Source organism: Peromyscus leucopus, chromosome 3 (assembly GCF_004664715.2).
Source record: "Peromyscus leucopus breed LL Stock chromosome 3, UCI_PerLeu_2.1, whole genome shotgun sequence".
Classification (NCBI taxonomy): Eukaryota; Metazoa; Chordata; class Mammalia; order Rodentia; family Cricetidae; genus Peromyscus; species Peromyscus leucopus.
The window spans coordinates 118,350,867-118,375,728 of record NC_051065.1 but is presented as its reverse complement, the minus strand read 5'-3'; the positions used below and the strand labels follow the sequence as shown (position 1 = coordinate 118,375,728).

Below are 24,862 nucleotides of genomic sequence, written 5' to 3'. Positions count from 1 at the left end.
CCCACCAGAATTTATAAGCAGATAAAAGTTGATATCATTTATAGTAGTGTAGCCATTGATAAGTTACACATTATCCTGTAAACAACCTTAATGAAACTCATTGGGTCACTAAATGAGTTAATAATAAAAAAGAAGTAGATCTATATAAAAAGAGAAAGGGGATTAACTTGGGTGGCATTGGGAGAAGAGAAGTTAATGGTGGTGGATACAAATGAAGCACATTATGTAACTGATTGAAAATATCATAATGGAACTCTTTATTATATGCCTATTATAAGATCTTTAAAACACTGCTTTGACCATAAAATTCCTTATCTGGAAGTCTTCAGTAACCTTAATCATTCTAGGTGCTTTAGATGGAACCTGAATCTATGAACAGAAATACAATGTCAAATTCTAAATTGACGCCAGCTGAATTGTGAACTTTCTCAAACAATATTTACCTTCAATAAAAATTGTTGATACAAGTATGTAAAAAAATGGCTCTCCACTTCCCAGCAGCTCTCAGTTACCAATAGCTGCTCAGCTAGGGGTGAGACATCCTGAGTCCCTCCCTCATCCATGTTCCATTGAACTTCTGCAGGTCTTCTGCATCCAGTCACAGCTGCTGTCAGTTCATATTATTTATAATAACCTCTTGTATTTGTGTGTGTGTGTGTGTGTGTGTGTGTGTGTGTGTGAAATTAGAAGAAAAGTTCTCATAGTAAAGAGAAATGATAAGGAAATTCTAATTACCCTAGTTTGAGCAATGTATGAAATATACAGACACTAAAATGTCACACTGTATGACATTAATTTTGCCTTAGTTTCTTTTCCCATTGCTATGATAAAATACTTCAACCAAAGCAACTCAGGAAGAAAGGATTTGTTTCAGCTCAGAGTTTGAGGTTCTAGTCCAACCTGGCAAGGAAGCCATAGCAGCTAGTCACATTGTGTCCCCAGTAAGGAGCAGAGAGCAATGGATATATGTTTCTGCTCAGTTTTCCTTCTCCATTTATCCATTCTAGCATCCTAGACAGGGAATGATGCCACCCACAGTTGAGTGGGTCTTCCACCTCAGTTAAATGCAATCAAGATAATCCCCACAGATATGCCCAGAGGCCTATCTACCATTTAATTCTACATTCTGTCAGATTGACAACCAGCATTAACCATAAGAAGTATGTATGTACAATTAACACATGTTAATAATTATTTTAATTTAAAAAAGAGAAGAAATAAGCTCATACAGAATCATTTTTTCTCAGTGTGTGAAATAAACCTATACATGTGAACGCAGCATATTTAGGGAGAACCTGATAGACTTTTGTTTTAAGTCTGGCAGAGGAGTAAACACAAAAAAATGCCTCACTGAGACTCCTTGATGTCTTCATCCAGCCTCCTGTTCTAAACAGCTGTACAGAACATATTTAGTCCCTAACATTTTCATTTGACTGAAGAAAAATATCAAATATTTGAGTACCTTCTCTGAGAGTATGGAAGCAAAGGCATATGCCTTTATGCTCATTCCTTGTTACTGAGCAAGGAATTCACATAGGAAAATGAACACAGGAAAACTGGACACAGACAATTGAGACATATTTGCATAAGGCAGTTCAGGCAAACTTTATTTAAGTGAGTAGGTGCAGATTTTAAGAGAGGGTAGAAGACAGAGTTTTGCAGTTGAGGCTGGTTGCAGTGACCCTTCACAGGGGTGGAGAGCAACGGGGACTCTTGTGCAGCCTTGGCTTTCAGCCATATAGCTGTGAGAACAACTTTTGCTTCCCAGGTGTACTGTGGTTTTACTAGACACCCCCTGCAAATGATGTCCAATGAGAAGACAGCAGGAAATGAGCCAGATTGATGTGTGCAGTTGTTCCACATGACTCTCCCAGGGCCAAGAACAGATTGACCATGAGGGAAAGATAAATGTGGACTTGTTTTCCTAAAATAGCTCAATGCATTTTTTTCATGCCTTCTGTTTATTTCAGTGTGTTCAATGTAACAGCTATGTTAAAAATATTCCTCCTTTCGAAAATCGCTAAGCATGCACATAACCACTTTCATCTATTTAAAAGTATTCTTGATTTAATACCTGTTCTTTAGTGGCTAAGCAGAGGTACCATTTTTCAGTGCAGCATGTTTATGTACTGCATTTCAGTTATACTTAAATTAAGTGAAATCTCTGCTACAGTGATAATAAAGAGTCCTCGCAGCAGGAGTATTACTTTTGAGTAACCAAATTACTTGCAGAAATAGAGATAACATTCTTAATCGTGACATTCTTCCAGTTTGTTTCTGTTTACTTATCCAGATTAAATTGTATTGACTGGCAAAATGGTTTTATGATTCAAAAGGAAAGCAAAACAAACTTGTATTATCTCATCAGCAAATTAAAGCACTACGTTTCATAGATACTCAGAGAAATGGAATTTAATACCCAGCCTGGTGAAGGAAGGATGGAAGTATTAAGAATACCTGGTGTTGATCCAAGTCTTCTCACAATTCAATGATGTTTTGTTCCAAAGTCTCAGGGGAATTCTGAAACTATTGATAATAAAGTTTATTTTATGAGTGATAGACTTAAGAGATTACTAATAATAAAATAGATCACATATGACAGCATACTCCAATAACAGTTATTCTAATGTCATCTCTCTTTCTTAAAATACCTTTCTCTACAGAAGTTGCAAGAAGTTTGTGGTCCACTGAAGATAACTGAAACTGTAGAGAATGAGACTGTGTTTAAGGAGGAGACTTGCTCAGCAATAGAGGTCTGAGAACAGTCAAGTCATGTCCTATGGTGTGAGACTGCCCTTAGCAATGAAGTAAATGAATCACACATGCATACACACACACACACACACAGAGAGAGAGAGAGAGAGAGAGAGAGAGAGAGAGAGAGAGAGAGAGAGAGAGAGAGAGAGAGAGAGATTCCTCTCCAGCAAACCCAGGTGTAATGGCTCACTACCATTATACTATGGAAAGTAGCTGAGAAGCACAGTTCACCCTTAATCACCTTCTTCTTTCATATGGTTTTCCATGTTATTTTTCCCACAGTAAACTCTGAGTGGATTTACAAGATGAAGGTGCCTATGCCCATTAAATTCTGTAAACACTTATCCATGTGTCCTTTGAATGTTGTTTTTCCCTATCTCTTTTTCAGGACTCTAGTTGGAACTACATAGCCCATCTTCCATGTCTCTTAGCCTCACTTTCAGAACCTTCTTTGTTTGTTTGTTTCTCTGGGCCATGTTCTGGACTAATGTAGAAATATGTCCACCATTCATCTTCAGCTACATTCTTATCAATGATTTTATTTTTTTTTATTTCTTTTCAGTTATAAGAGTTTCACCTGCTACTTTTCAAATTTAGCTGACTTTTTATCTATTGTCACATAATGATTTTATCCTGTTTACAATACACTTGGGTATTGTAAAAAGGATGACCTTTTAGTCTACTATAGTAGGCTGGTAGCAAATATCCCACCTATGACTCGTGGTACAGTTCTCGTTTATAACACTTGAGTTTCTGCTCCTTTTTTTACAGACACTGCCCTCATGTTCTCCCAACTTCATAGCAGTTCTTTTTGGCACACATTTGCAAAGTGTTTCCCCCACTGTAGACACTTTTCACATCTCTGTGTTTTAGCTGCACCTTTAAACTGTACTTCAGCGAGATGATATTATATTCTCTCAGTGGGAGTGCTGTTACTATTTGAATCTCAAACAGAACCCAAGGAAAAATGGAATAATGCAGATTTATTTAGCAGCTAGGCCTGCTGATACAGCTAACTCAGGGGGACTGACAGAGGAGCATTACTAGTTCAAGGCCATCCTGGGTTGCACAATGAGTTTGAACTCAAGCAACTTAATGAGATTCTGAAAATTAAAACTAAAAAGAGGCCCGAAGCACCAGGGTGGGCTCTTCAGCATTGCCCTTGCTAGTTCACCCCTTACAGCAATGAGCAAGGGGCAGGGCCAATTTTCCTGCCGTTCCATCCTCAGAATCAGTTCTCCCACACCTACGCCTTCAGGGCTAACTGTACTGTGTTGCCCAGGAAAGGTATAGGGGCCACTCTCCCAAATGGTGAAGATGGTCTAGAGCTGGTGGGCTGACCAACCCAGCAACTACTCAGGCCCAGAACCAGGGTTATGAGTTGGCCCACCCCAACATCCACACCATCTCTGATCTGGTGGAGCACATGAAGGGGCCAGTCCTGCAGACCCAAAGCTGCAGGATCTCTATGACACAGGGCAACAACAGGATATCCAAGAGGAGTCCTAGTGAGGGCCTAGCATCAATAGTGTATAAACCAGAGGCCTCAAACCAGACCAATCACTTTGCAATGACCACTTACTTGCACACAAAGATATATGGATAAAGGGGTCTACAGTGTGACTCATAGTGTTACATTACGGCTTCCATGATGAGATTTTTCCTTTCTCTCTTTTCTTTTTTTTCTCTTAAATTTTATTTTATTTTGTTTGTTTGGGGTGGGGGAGGTTACAAGGGCAGAGGGTGACTACGAAGGGACAGGAAATGAATGGGATAGAGATGCATGATGTGAAAGACACAAAGAATGAATAAAAATAAAGTTTTTTTTAAAAAAATCCCAAAGATAAATAAAGCGTAGATAGACCCACTTATACATACAAGGCCCTATGTCCCAATTCCTAGCTCCACAACAAACAAACAAAACAAAGAATAAATAAATTTTTTATGAAAAATATTACAGAACATATTGGAATACTTACAGAAAACTTGCTTATAGGAAATTTCTAATTTCTTTTTGTTTAGGTTCTGGCTATCTGTGTATTTATTCAACTCTTTACAGCTATCTAAGAAGATTGTCAGTCTTCACTGACTAGTATTATGTTCAAATTTGGCACACATTTTCTCCGTATTTCTAATATTCATCAACTATGATCTAAAGATAAATTTCTCCAGTCCTCGGATATGGGTTATAGTACTTTAACATGTATTGTTCACAAGAACTTTCAAGATAACTTTCAAACTCTGTAAATGGGTTTATAAAAGTAGACTTCGTGTGCCAGTTGTGAATTATTTTTACTTCTTCTTTACATCAGTCTCCCAAGGCAGATTTTCTTAGGCAGCTCACACTGAAGTAATTTGATATCTCACAGAAAGAATGACTCATGGATTAGAAACTAACAAGAGACCAGAAGTTAAACAGGATCTTGATTAAGTTATCAAACTTCTCCGTCCCTCTCCTGCGTCATCTGTTAAGTGAGGATTATTATAACGCAGATCTATGTGATACTTTCCCCAACCTGTGCTGTATCCCAAGCCACAAGCTTTCCGGCTGTCTATAACATTTTATTATAATTATTGATTAGATGTCATTCTTAGAAAATAGCTAGACAGTGTCCTCAAGGACAGGTCATCTAAACCTCACAGTACATACAGTGTTTGGTATTGGTTATATAAGATTTATGTCTGCTAACACTTTGCTTATCAGTGGACTGGCCTTATAAAGAAAATCATATTTACTGGGTTCAGATACCCCATCTGAGGTTCTCATGAAAATTAATAACTCTTTTGCAAGAGAAATGCACAGAAAGAACATCAAAACAGCATGTATGGGGTAGGAGGAGCTTATAATACAGAGTGAGGTAGAGAATGCAAAACTATTTAGTTTTGCAATTTAGAAACATTATTGTTAATATATATAATTTACATTGGGCTATTATTTTTAAAGAATAAATGTATAGGTGATCATTTGGGAAAAAAAAAAACATAGTAACTTCTAAAATATTTTTGCTTGGAGGGCTAAAACCAATATCCTATCCAACTAGTCAGTATGATTTGTTTGATCTACATAGTATTGTACAGAGCATTTTAAAACTGGGCAATTTTACTCAATAATTAGAGTTCTGCATTTTAAATATTTCACTTTTTATCATGTACTATCTGTAGCCTAGGCTAGCCTTGGACTTGCTTTGTAGCCAAGGATAACTTTTAGTACTAATCATCCTGCCTCTAGTTCCAGAGTATTGAAGGTGTGAGCCAACACACCCAGGGATGCTGGGCATTGAGCCATGTGCTCTGTGCATGTTCAGTGAGCATTCTACCAACTGAACAACCACAGCTAGAAACACCAAATCTGCTGATTCAGACAGAGCTAAGTCCATGAGTCCAGAGGTAGCCTAGTCTACATAATGTCCCTTATCTTCAGGATTGTGAGTGTAGAGATCTGTTGCTAATTGTGTTGTGTTCAAATTAAAGACAGTTTTGGAGTTATAAAACTTATTTTAATAGTTATATTTTATTATAAAAGTTTTAAAAATGAATGATGCAATAAAAGGTTGTCAACTACAAAAAAGAGAAGGGCAAGTGTATTTCTTTACAAAAGTACAATATGTACTTTTTTAGGTGCCATCTTTTTTATATCTTTATGTTAACTTCATTATTTATGTTAAACAATCAAATGTTAGTAACTGTTCTTATTCCCACTCAACATGTGGTTGTGTTTTGCATAGGCTTTTTATTTCCATATTTCGTCATTATTGATTTGTTTTTAAACTAATGAAGACTCTAAACATACGAAGAAAGTAGCATTTTATTGCACAAATGGAAAATATTTAGAAAATATATGTACATATATTTCATTTATGTTTTAGTGTGTGTGTGTGTGTTTATGTGGGCGTTTGTGTGTGTGTGCATGCACATGTATGCGTGTATGAGTAGCATGCCTATAGAGAACAGAAGTCAATGTTTGTTATCTTCCTCAGTGGCTTTTCCACCTCATTTTTTCAGACAGGGTCCCTCACTTACCCTGGAGTTCACTGATTGGCCTAGACCTACTGGCCAGCAAGCCCCAGAGGTCCTCCTGTTTATGCACCCAGAACTCAGATTATAGGTACATGTCGGCACAACCAGTACTTGCCGTGAGTGCTAAGGATCAGAACTGCGGTGATCCTGCTTGTGCAGCAAGCACTTTATCAACTGAACAGTCCCCACAGTGCCCAGACAACGGTTTTTGCATTATCATTTATTACATCTCTTTCTCCCAAATATTATCACTGGTTCATATTTGTATCCTTATAGCATGTATGCCTATGCCAGTTTAATAAATCTAAAATCATTTTAGCACATTACAGAATAGCAAAATCCATGTAACATATTTTAACATGTTTATTCTTAAAATAGCTGCTTTGGCTGCTTCCTGCTTCTTGCTGCAGATCTGCAGGCACAGGTAGAATTGGTGACATTTGAGCATCGCTGTGGGATGTTCCAGGGGCCAGTCTCTTTTCTCAGCTCTTCCCCCTCTAACATTCCACTTTCTTCCCAGAAGGAATGCCCACTTTCCTGTGGAGTTTATTCATGCTTCATTAATGCATTCCAGCACTGCAGTTCTGGGCTTGAGCTAGGCTGGTAATGGATGGGAATGGGAACAGCTTGGTTTTGGGTGTGTTTCTCCTCTGCCTTCCCACTTGCAATTTTGTACTCTGCTGCACTCACATCCTGAATGACTCTGCTTCATTTGTTTATGTAACTATTATCTAACTCTTCTTCATTCCCCTTTTCTGTATACCAACAGCTGTGACAAGGTTGAGGGCAGCACCTGGCACACAGTGGGTCTCATGGGAATGCTGGTGGAATAAACAAGAAAATGCATCATAGCACCCATGCTAATGAAAATGACTGAGTTTTGGAAAAGGCAATATTTGGTCCAGCTGTTTGCATGTTTTATGTCTGCTGTCCACCAGGTGCGGTACTGGAACAATGGAGGAGAAGAAGAATCATCCAGCAAAGTGAAAGTGGCAGGAAATCAGACATCAGCTGTGCTCCGGGGCCTAAAGAGCAACCTGGCATATCACACAGCCGTCCGGGCTTACAACAGCGCAGGCGCTGGTCCCTTCAGTGCCACAGTAAATGCAACCACCAAGAAAACCCGTAAGTAGCTTCTCACTTTTCCACTTTCAGAAAGGGAAGAAAGGGACTCTGCAATATCAGTGATGGCCTCCTTTATCACCTAAATGGATAACTTGTCATTAACCCCACTGAGTGATGGAATCCACTTCCACAGCTCACAAACCCAGAGGCCTGTACATTGCCACCTTCACAATATCCCTAAATCCTGGGCTGGAGAGATGGCTCAGTGGTTAAGAGCGCTGGCTGTTCTTGCAGAGGACCTTTGAGTTCAATTTCCAGCACCCACATGGTGGCTCCCAACCATCTGTAATGACATCTGGTGCCCTTTTCTGGCATGTTAGGCAGAACACTGTATATGTAATAAGTAAATCTTAAAAAAAAAGTCCCTAAATCCTTAAGTAGACCTTCCATTTGTACACAAATGTACATTGTTGAGAAAATGTGTTTATGGGTCAATCTAGTCTACTTTTTAAGTGTGGTAGGCTTTGTTGGGTCAACCATTGTGCGTCTTTAGTTCTCTGAAGCTTGTGTTAAGCATAAGTAACTGGAAGCTGATGCCAGCACCCAGGAGCCTGCTTTCTAAACCTTTCTTTCTCACATGTTTTAAAAGATTCTGACATTAATTCAAGAGTTATAATAATCAGATAGTGAGGTCCACATAAATATATATACACAGTAAAAATTCTAACCAGCAATACCAATATTGTCTTCCAAGCTGAGTTTCTGTTACCTATGTATTCACAGTTTAGCTCATGAGCTGTGGTGATGTTTTAATTAAACTAGTCATCAAGAAAGTCAGTTATTTGCATTTAGTTACTTTCTCTCAACATATACACTCTAGTTTAAACTGTTTCCATTATTGTCATCATGGTCATAGTTAAAAGTGGTTGAGAAAATTCATGTTCCAAGTACATGATGATCAATCCCTTCTGATTTCAATTCTAAAGGTGAGGAAAATGAGGCATGAAGGGGTTAAGTTCCTTAAGCACATTGGTATTTTTGTTTGTTCATAATTGTCTTCCTGATGTATTTTCAAAATTTACGTGAGTAGACCTCTATGTTTCACTAAGTTCACACAGAAACAAGATAACTGTTGTTCTTGGTTGGTGCTTGAACCATTTTGTTTGCAGATTGCCATGTCCAAACTTATTTGAAAGCATACACTCTTTGCCTAAACTGCTAAGAATGCTGGAAATATATAGATGAATATATAGGCAAGTGGTATTACAATACTGGTAATTTAAAGTACACATGAAGTGTAATCTTACTACTTTAGATGTTAATTAACCACTGTCATTTGATGGAGAAAATTTGTATGTTCATCCTTGCATTATTTATAAAAAAGGAAAAGTGTGGCTAGCAGCTTATTAGCATAATGAACACTGCAGAGCTACAGTGTAGCAACAAAGCCATTTATTCCCTTCCATAGCATCCATTTGTAAGCAACACACTAATGTGGGGATTTAACATTATCTTTGCCTAATTACTAGGGAAAGTGTGGCCCATCCCTTATGAATAACACATAGTTAGACCAAGAGTGTGCTATTTGAAAATACATAAACTGAAAAATGATCTGCATTTATAACTTTTCAGTAAAGATGTTTGGTTCTCTTGATAATAATTCAGCATTACTAAGGCTTACATATTCTTCATTATTTACATGTTCAAAACCATTATCAATCAAAAATGCTGGTTACAAAAATACATTTAAGTAAGTTTACTTGACTCTTTGCTCTACCTTAATAATCAATGTAATTGCTTACTAGGAAAATTTTAAAAGACAACATTATGGGCTGGCAAGATTGCTGCTCAGTTGGTAAAGGTACTTTCTTCTGACCTTGAAGACCTGAGTTTTATGGAACACACATGAGAACAGAAAAGAACTAACTCTCTCAAGACAAGTGTCCTCTGACTTCACAATGTGATGTGGCACATTCATACACACACACACACACACACACACACACACACACACACACACTAATTAAATAAATGAATTATGAAAAATAGCTATGATATCAGAGGTATCAGTGGTGAACTTAGTGTAGTATGGAAACAAAAGGGTAGCCATGTGTTAATAAGAATATCTCAATAGCATACAGTGAATGAAATGAAGTTATAAAACATAAGCCAAACCCCTTTATAAAGGAGAGACAGCACGGAAAGACAAATGTACACATAATGATGATGATAATTATGGTTTTAAGAGCTAACACTGTGAGCAATTTTTGCTCACAGTTCCTAACACTGTTCGTGTTCTGATTCCTAATTCTCATGGCAACACTGACTTGAAAGCTATTTGTGTCTTCACTTTAGAAATGAAAAGGCTGAGCCACAGGAAATATAGATTCCTTCAAAAAGATGGTGGAGTAGGTGATGGGACAGTCATTCAGAGTCTGAAACATTGTCCCCTCCTCTCTTCCAACCACATATTAGAAGGTCCACGTCCCTTTCAACACCAGTGTTTATTGAGATTTTTTTTTTTTGCTCTGTGTTTGGTGACTGCATAAGATGGCCAGAGGTAGTCAGGAATCCAATGCTGGTGCAACTGAAGTTTGGTGAGAATTTCCCCAAGTGAATTAAATCTCTCATTAACATAGTGCTCTCCCAATGCTGTAGTTCACCTAGAGTCTGCACACTGTTCTATAAATGCTGTTAACAAAGGTTTTCTAAATTGTATGGGAAATTCCATAAATTCTTCAGTCATCTTAAAAAGTGCATATAAAGAACATGCATTCTTTTTAAAAAGTTGTGCGAGTGATTTTTAAAGCATGTACCAAAATAGAATAAGATGGCATCTTTCATAGCTATTTCTGATGTTGTTACTGGCAGCTTTGAATAATCATCCTAGGCATTGATGAGGTTTAACTTCAAGTCCTATTTAAGAACTTTTGGCAAGGCTTACATGATTATCATTTGAAGAAATCATCTGTGTGCCGCAGGTATAAAGAGCTGAGATACCATTTGATTCCTGGTGTGGTCTCTGTTTTCTCCTCAAGTTGATGAACTTTACAGAATCCTGTGTGCCATATTCAGCCAGACTCTGTGCCCAGTCCACTCCCAGCCCATGTCAGGCTCTCATTAAATGCTGACTGGATGACTGAGTGGATAAATGAAAGCCAAAGAAGCAGGCCAGCTTGAAGTACTATTATTAATCAAACATACTTCCTCCTGACTGCACATTGTGAATTCAAAATATATGCTGCAGCCTTTTATGGTCTAGTTTAAAATTTGCAAGCTGTGTGTCCTTGTAATCATGGGATTCAGCATGTGAGAATTTCCACCCATGTAGACTGTAGATGTTGTTTCTGATTTAAAATAACAGAAGGATTCTTAAGCAGAGTACTGTAGCTTCCATTAAACACTTAATTTTTGGTATCCAAATACTTGTGCTTCCTAAAAGCATCTTTAACTTAACAGTAATTAGCCTCTTCAGTAATTGAAGATGGGCTTCTGTCACTCAAATCCCAAAAAAAAGGTAACTCTTATGATCATCCATCTAATGAGACTAATGAGAAAAATTTGCAGATGGCCTGAAAATGATAGAAAGTGTTGATTTCTAAAGGGAAGCGTATTGGCAGTCTCATGTCCAGAATTCATAAGAATGAATCTATGGGACAGATACTCAGCAGCCTATGTGATAAACCTCCAATAGCAGTTCTGATTGCAGTGTGGATGGATTCAGATCAACAACATCTTCCAAAGTCTTCTAATAGGATCTGAGTCTGAGTCTTTCTTAAGCTGAGTTCTCCTTCCCGTCCTTCATCTTAACTCTTATCCATTATCACACCCCCATTTCAGCAAACACAACCTGATGATTTTAGTCCTTCGGCCCCAAATCTCAGGCACACTTGACTCTTACATTGTGTGTGTGTGTGTGTGTGTGTGTGTGTGTGTGTGTGTGTGTGTGTGTGTTAATTTATTATGTGGAGCATGTACAGGCCACAGCCCATGTGTGGACATACAAAGAAAATTTGCAGAAGGCACTTCTCTTCAACTTTTGGAGTACTGGGGATTTTACTCAGGTTAGGAGGCAAGTACTTCACCCCTGAGCCACCCCACCCCACCCCACCCCTGTGCTTACTCTTAATTTTGGCCCCTAAAACTGACTTGGAATTGACTTCTGATTTTATCAAGAATCTGCCACTTCCTGTGAGCTGGGGAATGACTCAATGGGGAAAGTGCACCCTGAGTCCAAGGCCGTTGAACCCACAGAAGACCAGATGTGATAACTCAGGTGCTCTACAGCAAGCTGGGAGGCAGAGACTAATAGCATCCTCAGAATCTCTCGACACACATACCTCCCCTTAATCGGAATATCAACTCCTTTGTGGAAGAGAGTTTTGCTTGCCTGGAATATGCAGGGGCAAACTGAGGACTATTTCAAACAATTTGGGAGGAGAGAGGCCCTACACCAGAAGTTGTCTTCTAAACTCTATAGTGCTTTATAGTATGCACATCTCTGCTCATCTGCTAATGCTCTCTCTCTCTCTCTCTCTCTCTCTCTCTCTCTCTCTCTCTCTCTCTCACACACACACACACACACACACACACACACACACACACACACACACTGTATTGACAGCTGCTACTCTGGAGCAAGTTGCTTCTGTCCTTCCTGGGATCAGAAGTGGCCATTCATTGTTAAGCAGGGCTTGTCTCTCGTAAGCCAGGGTGATCTTGGGACCATCGCTCTACTGTTCATAACTTTCCATTCACTTCCCATCCATTGCAGACAAATATTAAACCATTGATCATCACCAAACATGCTCCATTTCATATGTGTTTATTACTTTTTAGAATTGTATTTTATTCATTCTGTATGCATGTGTGAGTGGATTGTATGTGTAGTAGTACTGCAGCTTACATAGTGAGATCAGAGGACAACTTGCAGAATTCGGATTTCACCTTCTACCAGGTGAATTGAGGAGACCGAACTCAAGTCATCAGCTTTGGCAGTAAGCCTCTTTGCCCACTGAGCCATTTTGCCAGACCTTAGATATACACTTATTTTACTGTTACCTCCCCTTAACCGGAATATCAACTCCTTCGTGGAAGAGAGTTTTGCTTCATTTCATTATTTATTTTATTAGACCTTAAGCTCTGTCTTCATTCTGATAGTCATAGTTGGGCCCAGTATCTACTGGTTGACTCTATGACTCCTGCCACTGTTCATAGAGACACCATTTTAGCCTAAGCCGTTCTTCTGCATAACAATGTATCAACTAGACTTCTCACCATCTGTGTTTGAATGGTCAAACTCTCAGAAAAGTAGGCTCATCATTCTTTCTGGTGACTCCATTCAGAACTGCATAGGCTTCTTACTGGCTTCTTAGGTTAATGAAAATGGGTGAACCAATTGTCAGACAACCAATTTCCCTGCCTTGAAAACCACTGGCAGACCTGCAGAGAGCAAAGGAACTTATCAGTTACTTTTCTCTTGGCAGTGACAAAATGCCTGAGAAACCTAAGGGAGGGTTTGGTTTGTCTCAGTTCTGTGGCTGGTAAGTTCCCTCTGTGCAAGAGGATAGGCACATTTCATTCACAGTCAGGGAGAAGAGAGAGATGTATGCTGGTGTACAGCTGGCTTTTTCTTTTTTTCAGTTTTATTGAGTCCGGGACCACACCCTACAGAATGGTGCTGCCCACCTTCAGAGTGGTTTTTCATGACAGTTAAATCTCCTTGGAAACATCCCCATAGGCGTGCTGGTATTGTGTTCCCCAAAATATTGTGCACCCTAATAAACTTATCTGGGGTCAGAGACAGAACAGCCACAATATTAAATATAGAGTTTAGGCAGTGGTAGCACATGCCTTTAATCCTAGCATTCCAGAGGCAGTATCTACCTGGATCTCTTTGTGTTCAATGATACAGCCAGGCATGGTGACTCACACCTGTAATCCCAGGGAGTGATGGTAGAAAACAGAAAGGTATATAAGGCGCGAGGACCAGAAACTAGAAGCATTTGGCTGGTTAAGCTTTCAGGCTTTTGAGCAACAGTTCAGCTGAGATTCATTTGGATGAGGACTCAGAGGCTTCCAGTCTGAGAAAACAGGATCAGCTGAGGAACTGGTGAGGTGAGGTAGCTGTATCTTGTTCTGCTTCTCTGATCTTCCAGCATTCACCCCAATAACTGGCCTCAGGTTTGATTTTATTAATAAAAACTTTAAAGATTCATGCTACACATAGGCACAAACATATGCATAATTAAAAATAATTTAAAAATAAGCTGGGCAGTGGTGGCACATGCCTTTAATCCTGGCACTTGGGAGGCAGAGGCAGGCAAATCTCTGTAGACCAGGCTAAGGTCCAGGACAGCCAGGGCTGCAGAAAGAAACCCTGTTTTGAAAAAAACAAAATAATTAAATAAATCATTAAGAAAATTTCCTATGGTATGATGCATTTGTCCCATTTGTAATAGTTTCACTGATTGAGACAATATGTATCTCAGTATTAGATAGAGAGTGGCTTCAGGTTATTTCATTTTTTCACAATACCACTTGTTTAACCAGCCTAATTAAATTAAATCTAAAATGGTGATGATCTTCTCAAGCAACGTCTAAGTGCAAAATGTCCTTTTCAGGTACTGGCGCTACCATTAACTTATAGAGAAATCATCTTATTATCCTCAGGTCGCCAAGAAAAAGAGTTAAAAAAGATAGTTCTTTATAATTGACCACAGGAAGCATGAGCTCTTAAAACTCCATATTTTCAAAGGATATGCCAGCATCACTATCACCATTATGGAAACACCATCCTTGAAAACTGCACACAATAATGTCCCCTATGTCAGCAGCCTCTATACTGTATCATACCAATGAAATCCACTCACTGTAGAAAATTTGCAGAACAAAATCATGGAGTAGACAATAAGAGCCAACTATAATCCCATAACCCCAAAACATCATCCTCAGAACCTCATGGGATGTGCTTCCTGGATTTCCATTCCACAGATGTTCTCTCTTTGGCTGTAAGTTTAGTTGCCTGTATATTATAAAAGCATGTATGGTGGTTGGTGTTAATTGTCAATTAACACAATTTAGAATCACCTTGAGAAAGAGTTTTGTTGATAGAATGTCTAGCTCAGGTTGCCCTGTGGGCAACTCAGGTTGGGGAGTGGGGCATGAATATGCAGCATAAAGGTAAATGGTACCATTCCCTAGTATTGGGTCCTGAATTGTACAAGAGTAGAGAGAGCTAGCTGAGCTGAAGGCATACACATGTTCGTTTCTCTCTGCTATTGGCTGGGGATGTAATGTGATGACTTGCTGCAAGTTTCTGCCTCAGCTTCCCCACAATGACAGACTGTGACCTGAGACTGTGAACTATAAACTATTTGTCTCCTCATTGCTTTTTTTTTTTTGGTCAGGGTGTTTTATCACTGCACCCAGAATAAAACCAGGGCACCATATATGTGTAGTATCTCACCTTGACAACCAGCCACCATTCATTTGGCTCTCTTCTCATTGATAAATATGTCTTATGCCCTGGCTTCACCCAGGCATAGTCAGTCACTGTCATCACTTCTTTGTAGAGAGACATCTACAGAACAACTGGAATCTCTAATAAAGCTGATGTTGAAAAGTTAGAAAACCAAACACAGGAAATATCATGATGGATGCTTGAAGACAGACCACCCTACTTGGAATAATGCTACTTTGTTATATGATATTTAAATTATTTCAGGGATTTTAAGACCTATCACTTTATGTTGTAATATAAATCCAATTAAATATCACCTTTAAATGAAACAAATTAGTTTTTTTCTGTTATATCATACTGTCAAAATAGTAGTTTATTTGACAAAGAGAAAAAAATCTGTAGGCTTCAAACCTGACAAGTAATTTTAAAATATAGACTACCTGTCGAGTTAAGTCCAGTAGATCTGGCCTGTGTCAGGCTGGTGTAGATTGTACTTTCAGATGGGGGGGAAACACCACGCATGAAGTTAGAAGTGCTACAAAATACACTGTCAGTCATCTCAGGAACTTTCTCTCTTCATTACTTTATCCTATGCCTTCAAATGTCTATTATGTGGCTTTGAAGTTGTATACATTGCTGCTTACCAGAGCCACATTAGGCTTTGAGTGTACAGTTAAATAGTACCAACTGTATGGACACTGCTGTGTGAACCATCATTAGAATTCTCTTTCTGTCCCTGAATTTCACTCCTCTACAAGTCTCACACAACAGACACCTTACTATATTTGCAGGGCTGGTTTATTTCACTTAGCCTAGTGGCCTCAAGCTTCGTCTATGTTCTAGCATATGTTAGATCCCTGGTTGCTTTTAAGGTGAGCAATATCTTTTCCATCAACCCATTTTGTTTATCCCTTCCCCTGTGCATGGAAAACTGGAAGTGGTTTGTCTTCATCCTTGGACTGCTGTGAAGAGAGATGCTGTGCACACACGTGTGTAGTCTCTCTTAACTCTCTGGGTTGGGCTGATTACAGAAATGAGGACCACTGTGGTGCAGCATACTGAAGATTAAATAACTCACATCAAATCACATTCTATATTGCCTAACACAACTCAGGTAGTTACTCAGCACTGGTGTGTAAGCTAGGAGCCTGGAAGAATGGTTCTGTGGTTAAGAATTTCCCAGTGTTGCTGTTACCAGTGGTAGCAAGAGAGCTGGTGGGTAACATTTCTAACATTTTAAAATTTTAAAAGGAGCCATTAGCTTCATTTTAGAGTGTAGACAAAAATGTGACTAGCATATCAAGCTGGCTATTGTTCAACTATCATTGTTTGGAACGTGGCTAGAAATGATGTTTATGATTTTTTATTTTAGTATTTTTTTAAAAAAAAAAGCAAAAATGGGGGCCGGAGAGGAAGCTCAGCAGTTAAAAGTGCTTGCTGCTCTTCCAGAGGAGGAAAGTTCACTTCCCAGCACCTACATGGGGTTCAGTAGTTTACAATACCCTGTAAATCCAGCTCCAGGGATCCAGTGACTTCTGACTTCTGTAGGTACCTGTACATATATAATACATGCACACATAGTCCAAAATAAAAACACATAGACATACACATGCATAAGTAAAACTGTACATTTTTTAAAACTTAAAAAATTGACCAAATCAGAAAACAGTGTAATAAATCAGGAAGAATGGTCATACACATGCCATGGCAGGGGGTGGAATTGAAACTCACATTTTCCTTAATTTACTTCTTCATACTTTTTCTTTCTTTCTCTCATTTCCTTACTTACTTACTTCCCTCCCTCCCTTCTTCCTTTCTTCCTTCCTTTCTCTCTCTGTCGTTTCAAAAAGCATTCCTATCAAGAGAAACTCATTTACCTCATGTGTTTTGAGATTCATACAAGACAACTACCATTTATACTCATTTCTTCTCTGAAGCTGGTTTTGGGGTAGGTAATGCTTCCCAAATGACTGGAGCTTTCTCTAACCTGTCAGCACACATATGTTGATAGAACAATCCTTGCTGAAGGATATTATCTGAATTGCATCAAATCAAACCTGCCCTTTTATATACTGCTGTCAGCCACAGAGATAGCAGACTTCAAGATGATGTTCTTAATTCATTCATGACATCTGGATAGAGCAACACACTGATTAATATTTCAACCCAAAGTATCTGCCATTGATCTTGTTATCACAGCCTTGCAGCTCACATTTAGCTGACTGAAACTCATTGTTAGTATCCATACACAAAAACGTTTAAAGCTATGTAGAATCATATTAGTGGCAGCACAATAAACCAAAGAATGCATAGGCAATACCATTTGGTGTGAGGTTATTCATCCCATACTGTATCCTGGAGCATTTCTCATCTTTAAATCTAGCTGTATTTCCGTCATAGCCTGAGTCAATGATGATGTTCAGAATTTTCTGCAGAGAGGCACTCTGTTTCTGTTAGGTCATTTTCCCATTGCAAGTCCAGTTATCCAAATCTCATCTTACGTTTCAATCTACAAGGATGAACTGTTTCAGTACTACTCTAGACAATTGTGATGCTGTTGACAAATGAGTAATATGTCTGTTGTTTTGTGATTGTAAAGAATCGGACATTTTAGTGTCCCTTCTGTTCTTCTACAAACAAACAGAACCTGCCACTTTCTATGTCATCCCACACCTCCACACACACCAACCCACATATACCCACTACCGCTCACAAGTATAATTTTCCTATCTTGTGGTCTTGTGGAAAAACTAACTGTAAATTCAAGTCTATAAAACTCAGAGAGTTTCATTAATTCTCTAATGTAATTCTCATTAACTTTTTTAGCCTTTGCATTATTTTTCTCAAAAACTTATTTAAACTTGGAAAATGAAGACTTTAAAATATGGACTCTCTGCTGCAATTTTTCTTGTGTGTAGCTATTACTTCATGAGAATGAATCTGAGTAATCCTGATTTTTTTATTGCCTCTCGTTTTTCCCATCTCATCATACGAGGAGACTGGCTTAAAAATCATCCACACTTCATTTCCTGTGACTTTAATCTGCTATTTGGCAATCTCTCTCAGCCTCTAGTATGTGTCAAAACAAGTCCCATGGCTGCCCTCCATGCTTGACTCAGCAACAAGCAGCCCTCTGGTGGTAGATAGAGGAATTGCCTTTCTTCTCCTTTGAATGTGTTTTGGTATGGTATGGTATGGTATGGTATGGTATGGTATGGTATGGTATGGTATGGTATAGCCAATTTTCTCATACTTTAAACACAGTAACATTTTATAAAGAAATATTTTAAAGATCCTCCTTAGTTTTTCCCATTCCATCTCTGCACCATGATTTACCAGGGATAGTCCTCTCCTTCCATGAGCCTCCTAGAATATTAAATTGTCTGCTTTATCTGAAATATGACTTCGTGCATAAATCCATTTTAATTTCTCCTTTTGTATTTCAAGCTCCCAGTCAGCCACCAGGAAATGTTGTTTGGAATGCTACAGACACTAAAGTGTTACTTAACTGGGAGCAAGTGAAAGCAATGGAGAATGAATCAGAGGTAACAGGCTACAAGGTCAGTTGTGATTTAGACTATGTTTCTCACCTTTGCAAACATACTCCAAGGAAAGCTAAGTGGAAAGGGAATTTTTTAAATGTTAATGATATGGTTTTTTTAATCTAATTTTCCATATCTATCAAGCTTTTCCTAAAAGAGCATTTCCTCAAAAATATCTGACTTGTTAAATACTGTTATATGAGATAATAATCTTGCTTACACTGAATTCAAACATGATGGTTATAACTTGTATTATTTACTTTCAATGCTCACCAAATACTATCTTAAAAAAGTGTTGCCCATGATTTCGTGCCTGCCCCAACAAAAGACACATTCCACATCTCTGTTCTATCCTCAGCATAAGCATTTTGGAGGAGGAGAGGCAGGAGGTCAGCCTTTATAACAAATGTAAATGGTTCAAAATTTTTGCTTCAAGACTGGAGATAGGCTTCAGTCAGACTCCGGAGCAATGGTCTTCTCCTTTCACATGTCCATAATCTTCCAGTATTTCTATCCTGTACCACTCAACAATGCCCAACCTAACTGAGGTTTTCCATGGAAAAGGTTCAGCATTCACCCAGCCTCCTCAGTTTTGAAAACATAATGATTCCACTATGTTTACAATATATAAACTTAGCTTGGAGTGCACTTTATATTCTAGGGGTGTAGAGATATAAAGTCATTTTGGAGTGACAATTTTGTAAAGGACATAAAATCTGACTGGATAAAAAAGTGTTTGCTTATGTTTTCTAGGTGTTCTATAGGACTAGCAGTCAAAATAATGTGCAAGTACTGAACACAAATAAAACATCGGCTGAACTTTTGCTGCCTATCAAAGAGGACTACATTATTGAAGTTAAGGCCACCACAGAAGGAGGGGATGGCACCAGTAGTGAGCAGATCAGGATTCCAAGAATAACCAGTAAGTTGGCTGAACTCATTCCCTCCTTCCCTTTCATGAGTGTCATTGGACTCTATAATGAGTTAGTGATTAACATGCTGCCTATCTATTTTTCCCAGCATGCCTTTGTTATACATGGGGCATCTACTATAAGGATGGGAGGAAAACATGGGAGAAGAAAAGGCATTAAACACTATTCAACAAAATGTCTTTTTTTTAATTCCTTACTTTGAGTTCTCCTTACATTTGCCTTGGGATTAACTTCCCAAGCCCAAATTCCCTAAGCATTTCTCAATAGTAGCATTGAGCCACACAGAGGTTTTCACATTTTTTTAAATATTGCCAGGTATGGTGACTCAGGCAAATAATCTCAAGACTCAGGAGTCCCAACGAGGAAGATCCTGAGTTCCAGACCAACCTAGGCTACATCATTAGTTCAAGGACAGACAGCCTTGGTTACACAGTGAGGTCCTGTCTTTTTCAAATTGTTTGTCTCCTTTTAATTGCAGGCAAAATATCAGTTCTTTCAATAGAAAAGTCAACATTTGTAAACTCATAATCCAATTATATGTACTGGACAGAAAGACAAGATCTTAACGTATCTATTTTTAATTTCACAGTGGCTTCACAACTAACTTTTCCTCTGAAAATCCAAAGAAATTTTTTCTACTATAGAAATTTCCATTTCTGACTTTAGGGAAGCAGACTTGTGCATATGTATTTTCTCAGTGAGAAGGCAAAATAGATTTTATCTTTCCTTTTACATCCTGTCTGGAGTTCTCCAGCCTTGACTGAAGTACTATAAAGCCCATCTTGTTGGACTTTGTCCTGTGCTTCTCAATGATACAAATAGAATGGCTCCATCTTTCCATGTATTGATCTCAACCTTGTCCGTAGCACTGGGCAATCAAGACTGCAACTATAGCCTTTAGTCTTTAAAATGAAGTAACTGCCATTAGCAACTGAAGAGGGGAAAATTCGACAACATGAGGAAATTTTATTTTCTGTGAAAATATCTTGACTAAACCACACAAATCCAATTATCCTAGGAAAATGGCAGGTAATGATTTCAGCACTTAACTGTGCAAGTTCATCTGTAAAAGCCATTTCAGGCTGGGGACTGTCCCAAAAATCTGCAATTCAATAGAGTCTGTTGAATAGACCAAAAGAGAAACTGATTTACATTTATTATGAGTACTGTACGTTTGTTTTAAAGATATTAAAAGTGTGTGTGTGTGTGTGTGTGTGTGTGTGTGTGTGTGTGTGTGTGTGACTTCACGTGCCTCTCTAGGCTAAAAGGGGATGCCATTTGGATTACCTGGAGCTGGAGTTAGATAGTTGTGAGGTTTTGAACAACCTGACATGGAGGCTGTGAACTCTGGTCCTCTCTAAGAGCAGTGCTCTTAATCTCCAGGCCATCTCATCTCTTGCTCCCATTGTTTTAGCTTTTCAAATAATACACTCTTATTATTCTTTAATAGTGTGAGGTGTAGAGTTAAAATGACAATACAGACAATGAGACTGGTAATATGACTAAGCACTGTGCTTCTTTAGAGAGAAGCATAGAGGGATTTGAGTTTAGGGAGACTCTTCACTCTGCCTGCTCTCTCCCTTCTATCTACAATAAAAAATCCCCATACTTCAGGAGTAATCATGTTTTCCTTCTTTTATTCCATGTTTTCATTCAGCCACAACTGTCTAGTCTAGAGCACTGACCCTGCCTTGTTGCTGATCTTGTGCAGTCAGGTGACTGCAGAGGTCTCTCTTTGAAAATGGAGTTTCTATTGATTCATTTTACAGAGGTGATATTTCATATTGTGTATCTGCATAGAGACAAGCAAATTTTCTAAGCCTTTATCCCATGAATCTTTGTTTAATTAAAATATCAAATTATCTCACCAGTTGTTTGTAATCAAGTCTAATCATTTTCACAATGATGAAGTTGTTTTTCCAATTTCAATTAAAGTTTAAGTATATGAAATGAACAGACTGGAGCCATTTACTAACACTTGGACATATCGGTGACTTATAGGTACTCCTAGCAGCCAGAGTATGCTACTGAGGGAGATAATAAGTAACTGTGATCCTAGGTTAGACTTGTGTGCTAATATAATTTTGAAAGAAGAGGCATTACTTTTGTTCTTATGTGTCTTAGTTCATTCAAACTACTATTTTTTTTTTTTTAGGGAGGAGGTTAAAACAGGGTTTCTCTGTGTAGCCCTGACTCTCCTGAAACTCATTCTGTATACCAGGCTGGTTTTGAACTCAAAGATCTGCCTGTCTCTCCCTTCAGAGTGCTGAGATTAATGGCATGCACCACTACCACCAATTTCAAACTACTTTTATAAAAGTGTCATAAGGCACCTGCAGATTCACAAACATTTTCAAAACATTCCATATCCAAATTTTACCACGGAAACTGAGATTCCCTTTTTGGGTTCTTGTTTCATTAACAAAGGAATTTAATGGACTCACTACTTCACTTGAGTGCAGTTTTATTAGAGTTTAGGAGAAAAACAGTAGGGTAGGCAAACTGTCAATCTGGCAGCTGCCAAAAGGAGGGAGATGAAGAATAGGAAGAAGAAAAGGTCATGCTTTTTGCAATGGAGGCCAACAGCTTCATGACAAAATGATAACAATAAAAAGGATATTAAGAGCCTCAGAGAATGAGTAAGAAAGCCCAGAGGGTCTGGGAGTGTTTGCTTAGGCTTTTGGCCAGTATCCAAAAATGAGACAAAGAAAAATAAGAAAAAATAATTAGGACTCAAAAGTAAGCAGGTCACATGGCTAGCCTCCATAATGCTGCCTGATGGAAAGTCTGCAAGTGTTTTCACTAGGGGCTTCTGAGAAGTAAAAGTATATCATCTTATTCAGGGGATAATTATTCCTCCCATCTTAGCATGACTTCAGATGATTCAGCTTTCCTGGGGGAGTAGACTCCTGGCTATATAATTAAATGGCCCAGAGATTGTGATATAATGTATAGTCAATTCTTTTGTCTAGGAGAAAGTGTATCTGCCCTAAAGAGCCACAACACAGCCCTGTTGCCTTGGCCTTTTCACATGATAATTTAAATCTAAAGAATATCAAAGCTGATGTTTAAGACTTTTGAGTTACCATGAAAGTCTGGGTTGGGGGCCAAAGCTTCAAAGGCCTACAAGGCTACTACTATAGCATGAATATTATTACAACTGAAGTCAGGATTTTAGCATGATTCCAGAGAGAACAGAAACATGGCAGTCAATCATGTCCTGATCACCTTTACTAATGAACTGTTTATCATCTTTGACAGGTATGGATGCGAGAGGATCTACGTCAGCCATTTCTAACATTCACCCTGTGTCAGGTTATATACCAGTCCTACTGTTCTTTATTGTAAATGCTTTGTGGTGATAAGCTTTTTTATTATTTACTGGAAAATTAATTGGTTACCCAAAAAAAGTACTTTCTGAAACAGTGATTATGCATGTTTTTTCAGCTGTGTGTTTTTAAATTTCTACTCCATTATAGGTAAAATATGAATATAATAAAAACAGTAAATCCTTTTAGAGGAATCTGCAATGCCTTAATATTTGCTTGGTAAACCAAAGGAATTTGCAATTTACACACTGCAAACTTTTGATATAAATATTCCTATGTTATGAGTTTAAGCGGTGCCTATGTGAGGCACATACAAACACAGGATACACAAAAAAATATAGTGCATACATGATATGTAAAAACAAATAATACATATACAATATACAAAGAGATATGTACAAACACACACACACATACACACACACACTAATACATACAGTTTTTCTATACTAAAAACACTTTTTATTTATTCCAAATGTTCTTTTCCCATTATTACAGTATCACCTATCATTTCAAAATTACCAATTTGAATTCCTCAGAGTAAAAAAAATAATAATGCATTTAGTTATGCTGGGAGTGGCCTGTGATTCCATAGGGTATTATTAGACAATGCTACTCTGAGCTTGGGCAAGGAACATTTGCTTCAGTGTACTCTATGACTGTGAGATTCCCCTAGTCATTTTGTCCTCTCATCTCTGTTATTCGTTCCATGAAATTAGGTGGTAACATTTCTCCTATCTGTATTTACTGCAAGAATTAGTTGTTTAAAAAAAAACACACAGAGGGGAATATGAATAGCACAGTTTCCTCCCACATGCAGTGTTCCTGTGCAGAATCTTACCTGAACTTTCTAAAGAGGCATGCAAGCCAGGCATTTTTTTAAGCTTACTAGCATAGCATGCTCTCGGTGAGATTATCTGTCTCACTCAAAGATGGAAATTGAACCTGAGTGAATATTGTAACATCTTTTGTTTTTGTTCATATTTTTAAAGAAAAGATGGTACCTGGAAATGAATGCATTTCATCCTGTCTCAGAATTAAAATGAAATTTATTAAGGACTCATTCCCTCCCCATGTAAAAATAAGCTTTCAGGGTTTTTTTTTTTTTTAAAAAAAAAAAAAAAAAAAAAAAAACCCAGTAGAGAAAATAAGGAACAACCTATATTTTCACTCAAATATGAAACAAAATGCACACAATTCTTCATTTCCAATTTCTGATTCCATTAATGGGGGACCTCTCTGTGTTTGGATGGTAAGGATGTTTCTTTAATGAAATCCCACTGTCTGTCTCATCAAGTCAGGCAGACTTTTTCGTTCCTGAGGTAAATTTGTAATAGAACATGGTGATGCTGCTGGCTTTGATACGGATGACTCAGCCTTTCAATATGTGTTTTTTTCAAAAGCCTGTGGAAGACATGACTTCACAGCAATATGTAAAAAGTATATGAAAATCAGCAGATTGAGTGCTAGACATTCAAAATCAATTTTTTACCTCTTGCCTACCAATTTCATATTTTGTTGGAATTTGCTCATATTATCAAAGTTAGCAAAATTAGAAACCAATGAGGTAGCTCTCAAGAAACACTAAAAATTCGCCAGAGTCTGATACTATTTTAGTGTACCACCCTTCCTTCAGGGATTCCATTTAAGACAAGGTCACTATGTAAAAAGGAGAATGACTTTTTACGATTCTCTGTAGGGTCTGTATATATTGTACATATCCAGAAGAAATCTGAATGACTAGTTGATTTCATATGA

The 24,862-nt window shown here is 38.1% G+C and overlaps 1 protein-coding gene across 1 annotated transcript in view; it reads left to right on the top strand.

Moving 5' to 3' along the window:
* Nucleotides 1–24,241, top strand: part of Cntn3 (contactin 3) — a 296,912-nt gene extending 272,671 nt beyond the window's left edge. Inside the window, exons 20-23 of the mRNA XM_028872712.2 lie at nucleotides 7,713–7,899; nucleotides 18,749–18,861; nucleotides 19,597–19,765; nucleotides 23,037–24,241. Coding sequence (XP_028728545.1) covers nucleotides 7,713–7,899; nucleotides 18,749–18,861; nucleotides 19,597–19,765; nucleotides 23,037–23,137 — 570 coding nt within the window. The 3' untranslated portion in view covers nucleotides 23,138–24,241. The remainder of the gene's footprint in view (nucleotides 1–7,712; nucleotides 7,900–18,748; nucleotides 18,862–19,596; nucleotides 19,766–23,036) is intronic.
* Nucleotides 24,242–24,862: the final 621 nt, after the last annotated feature.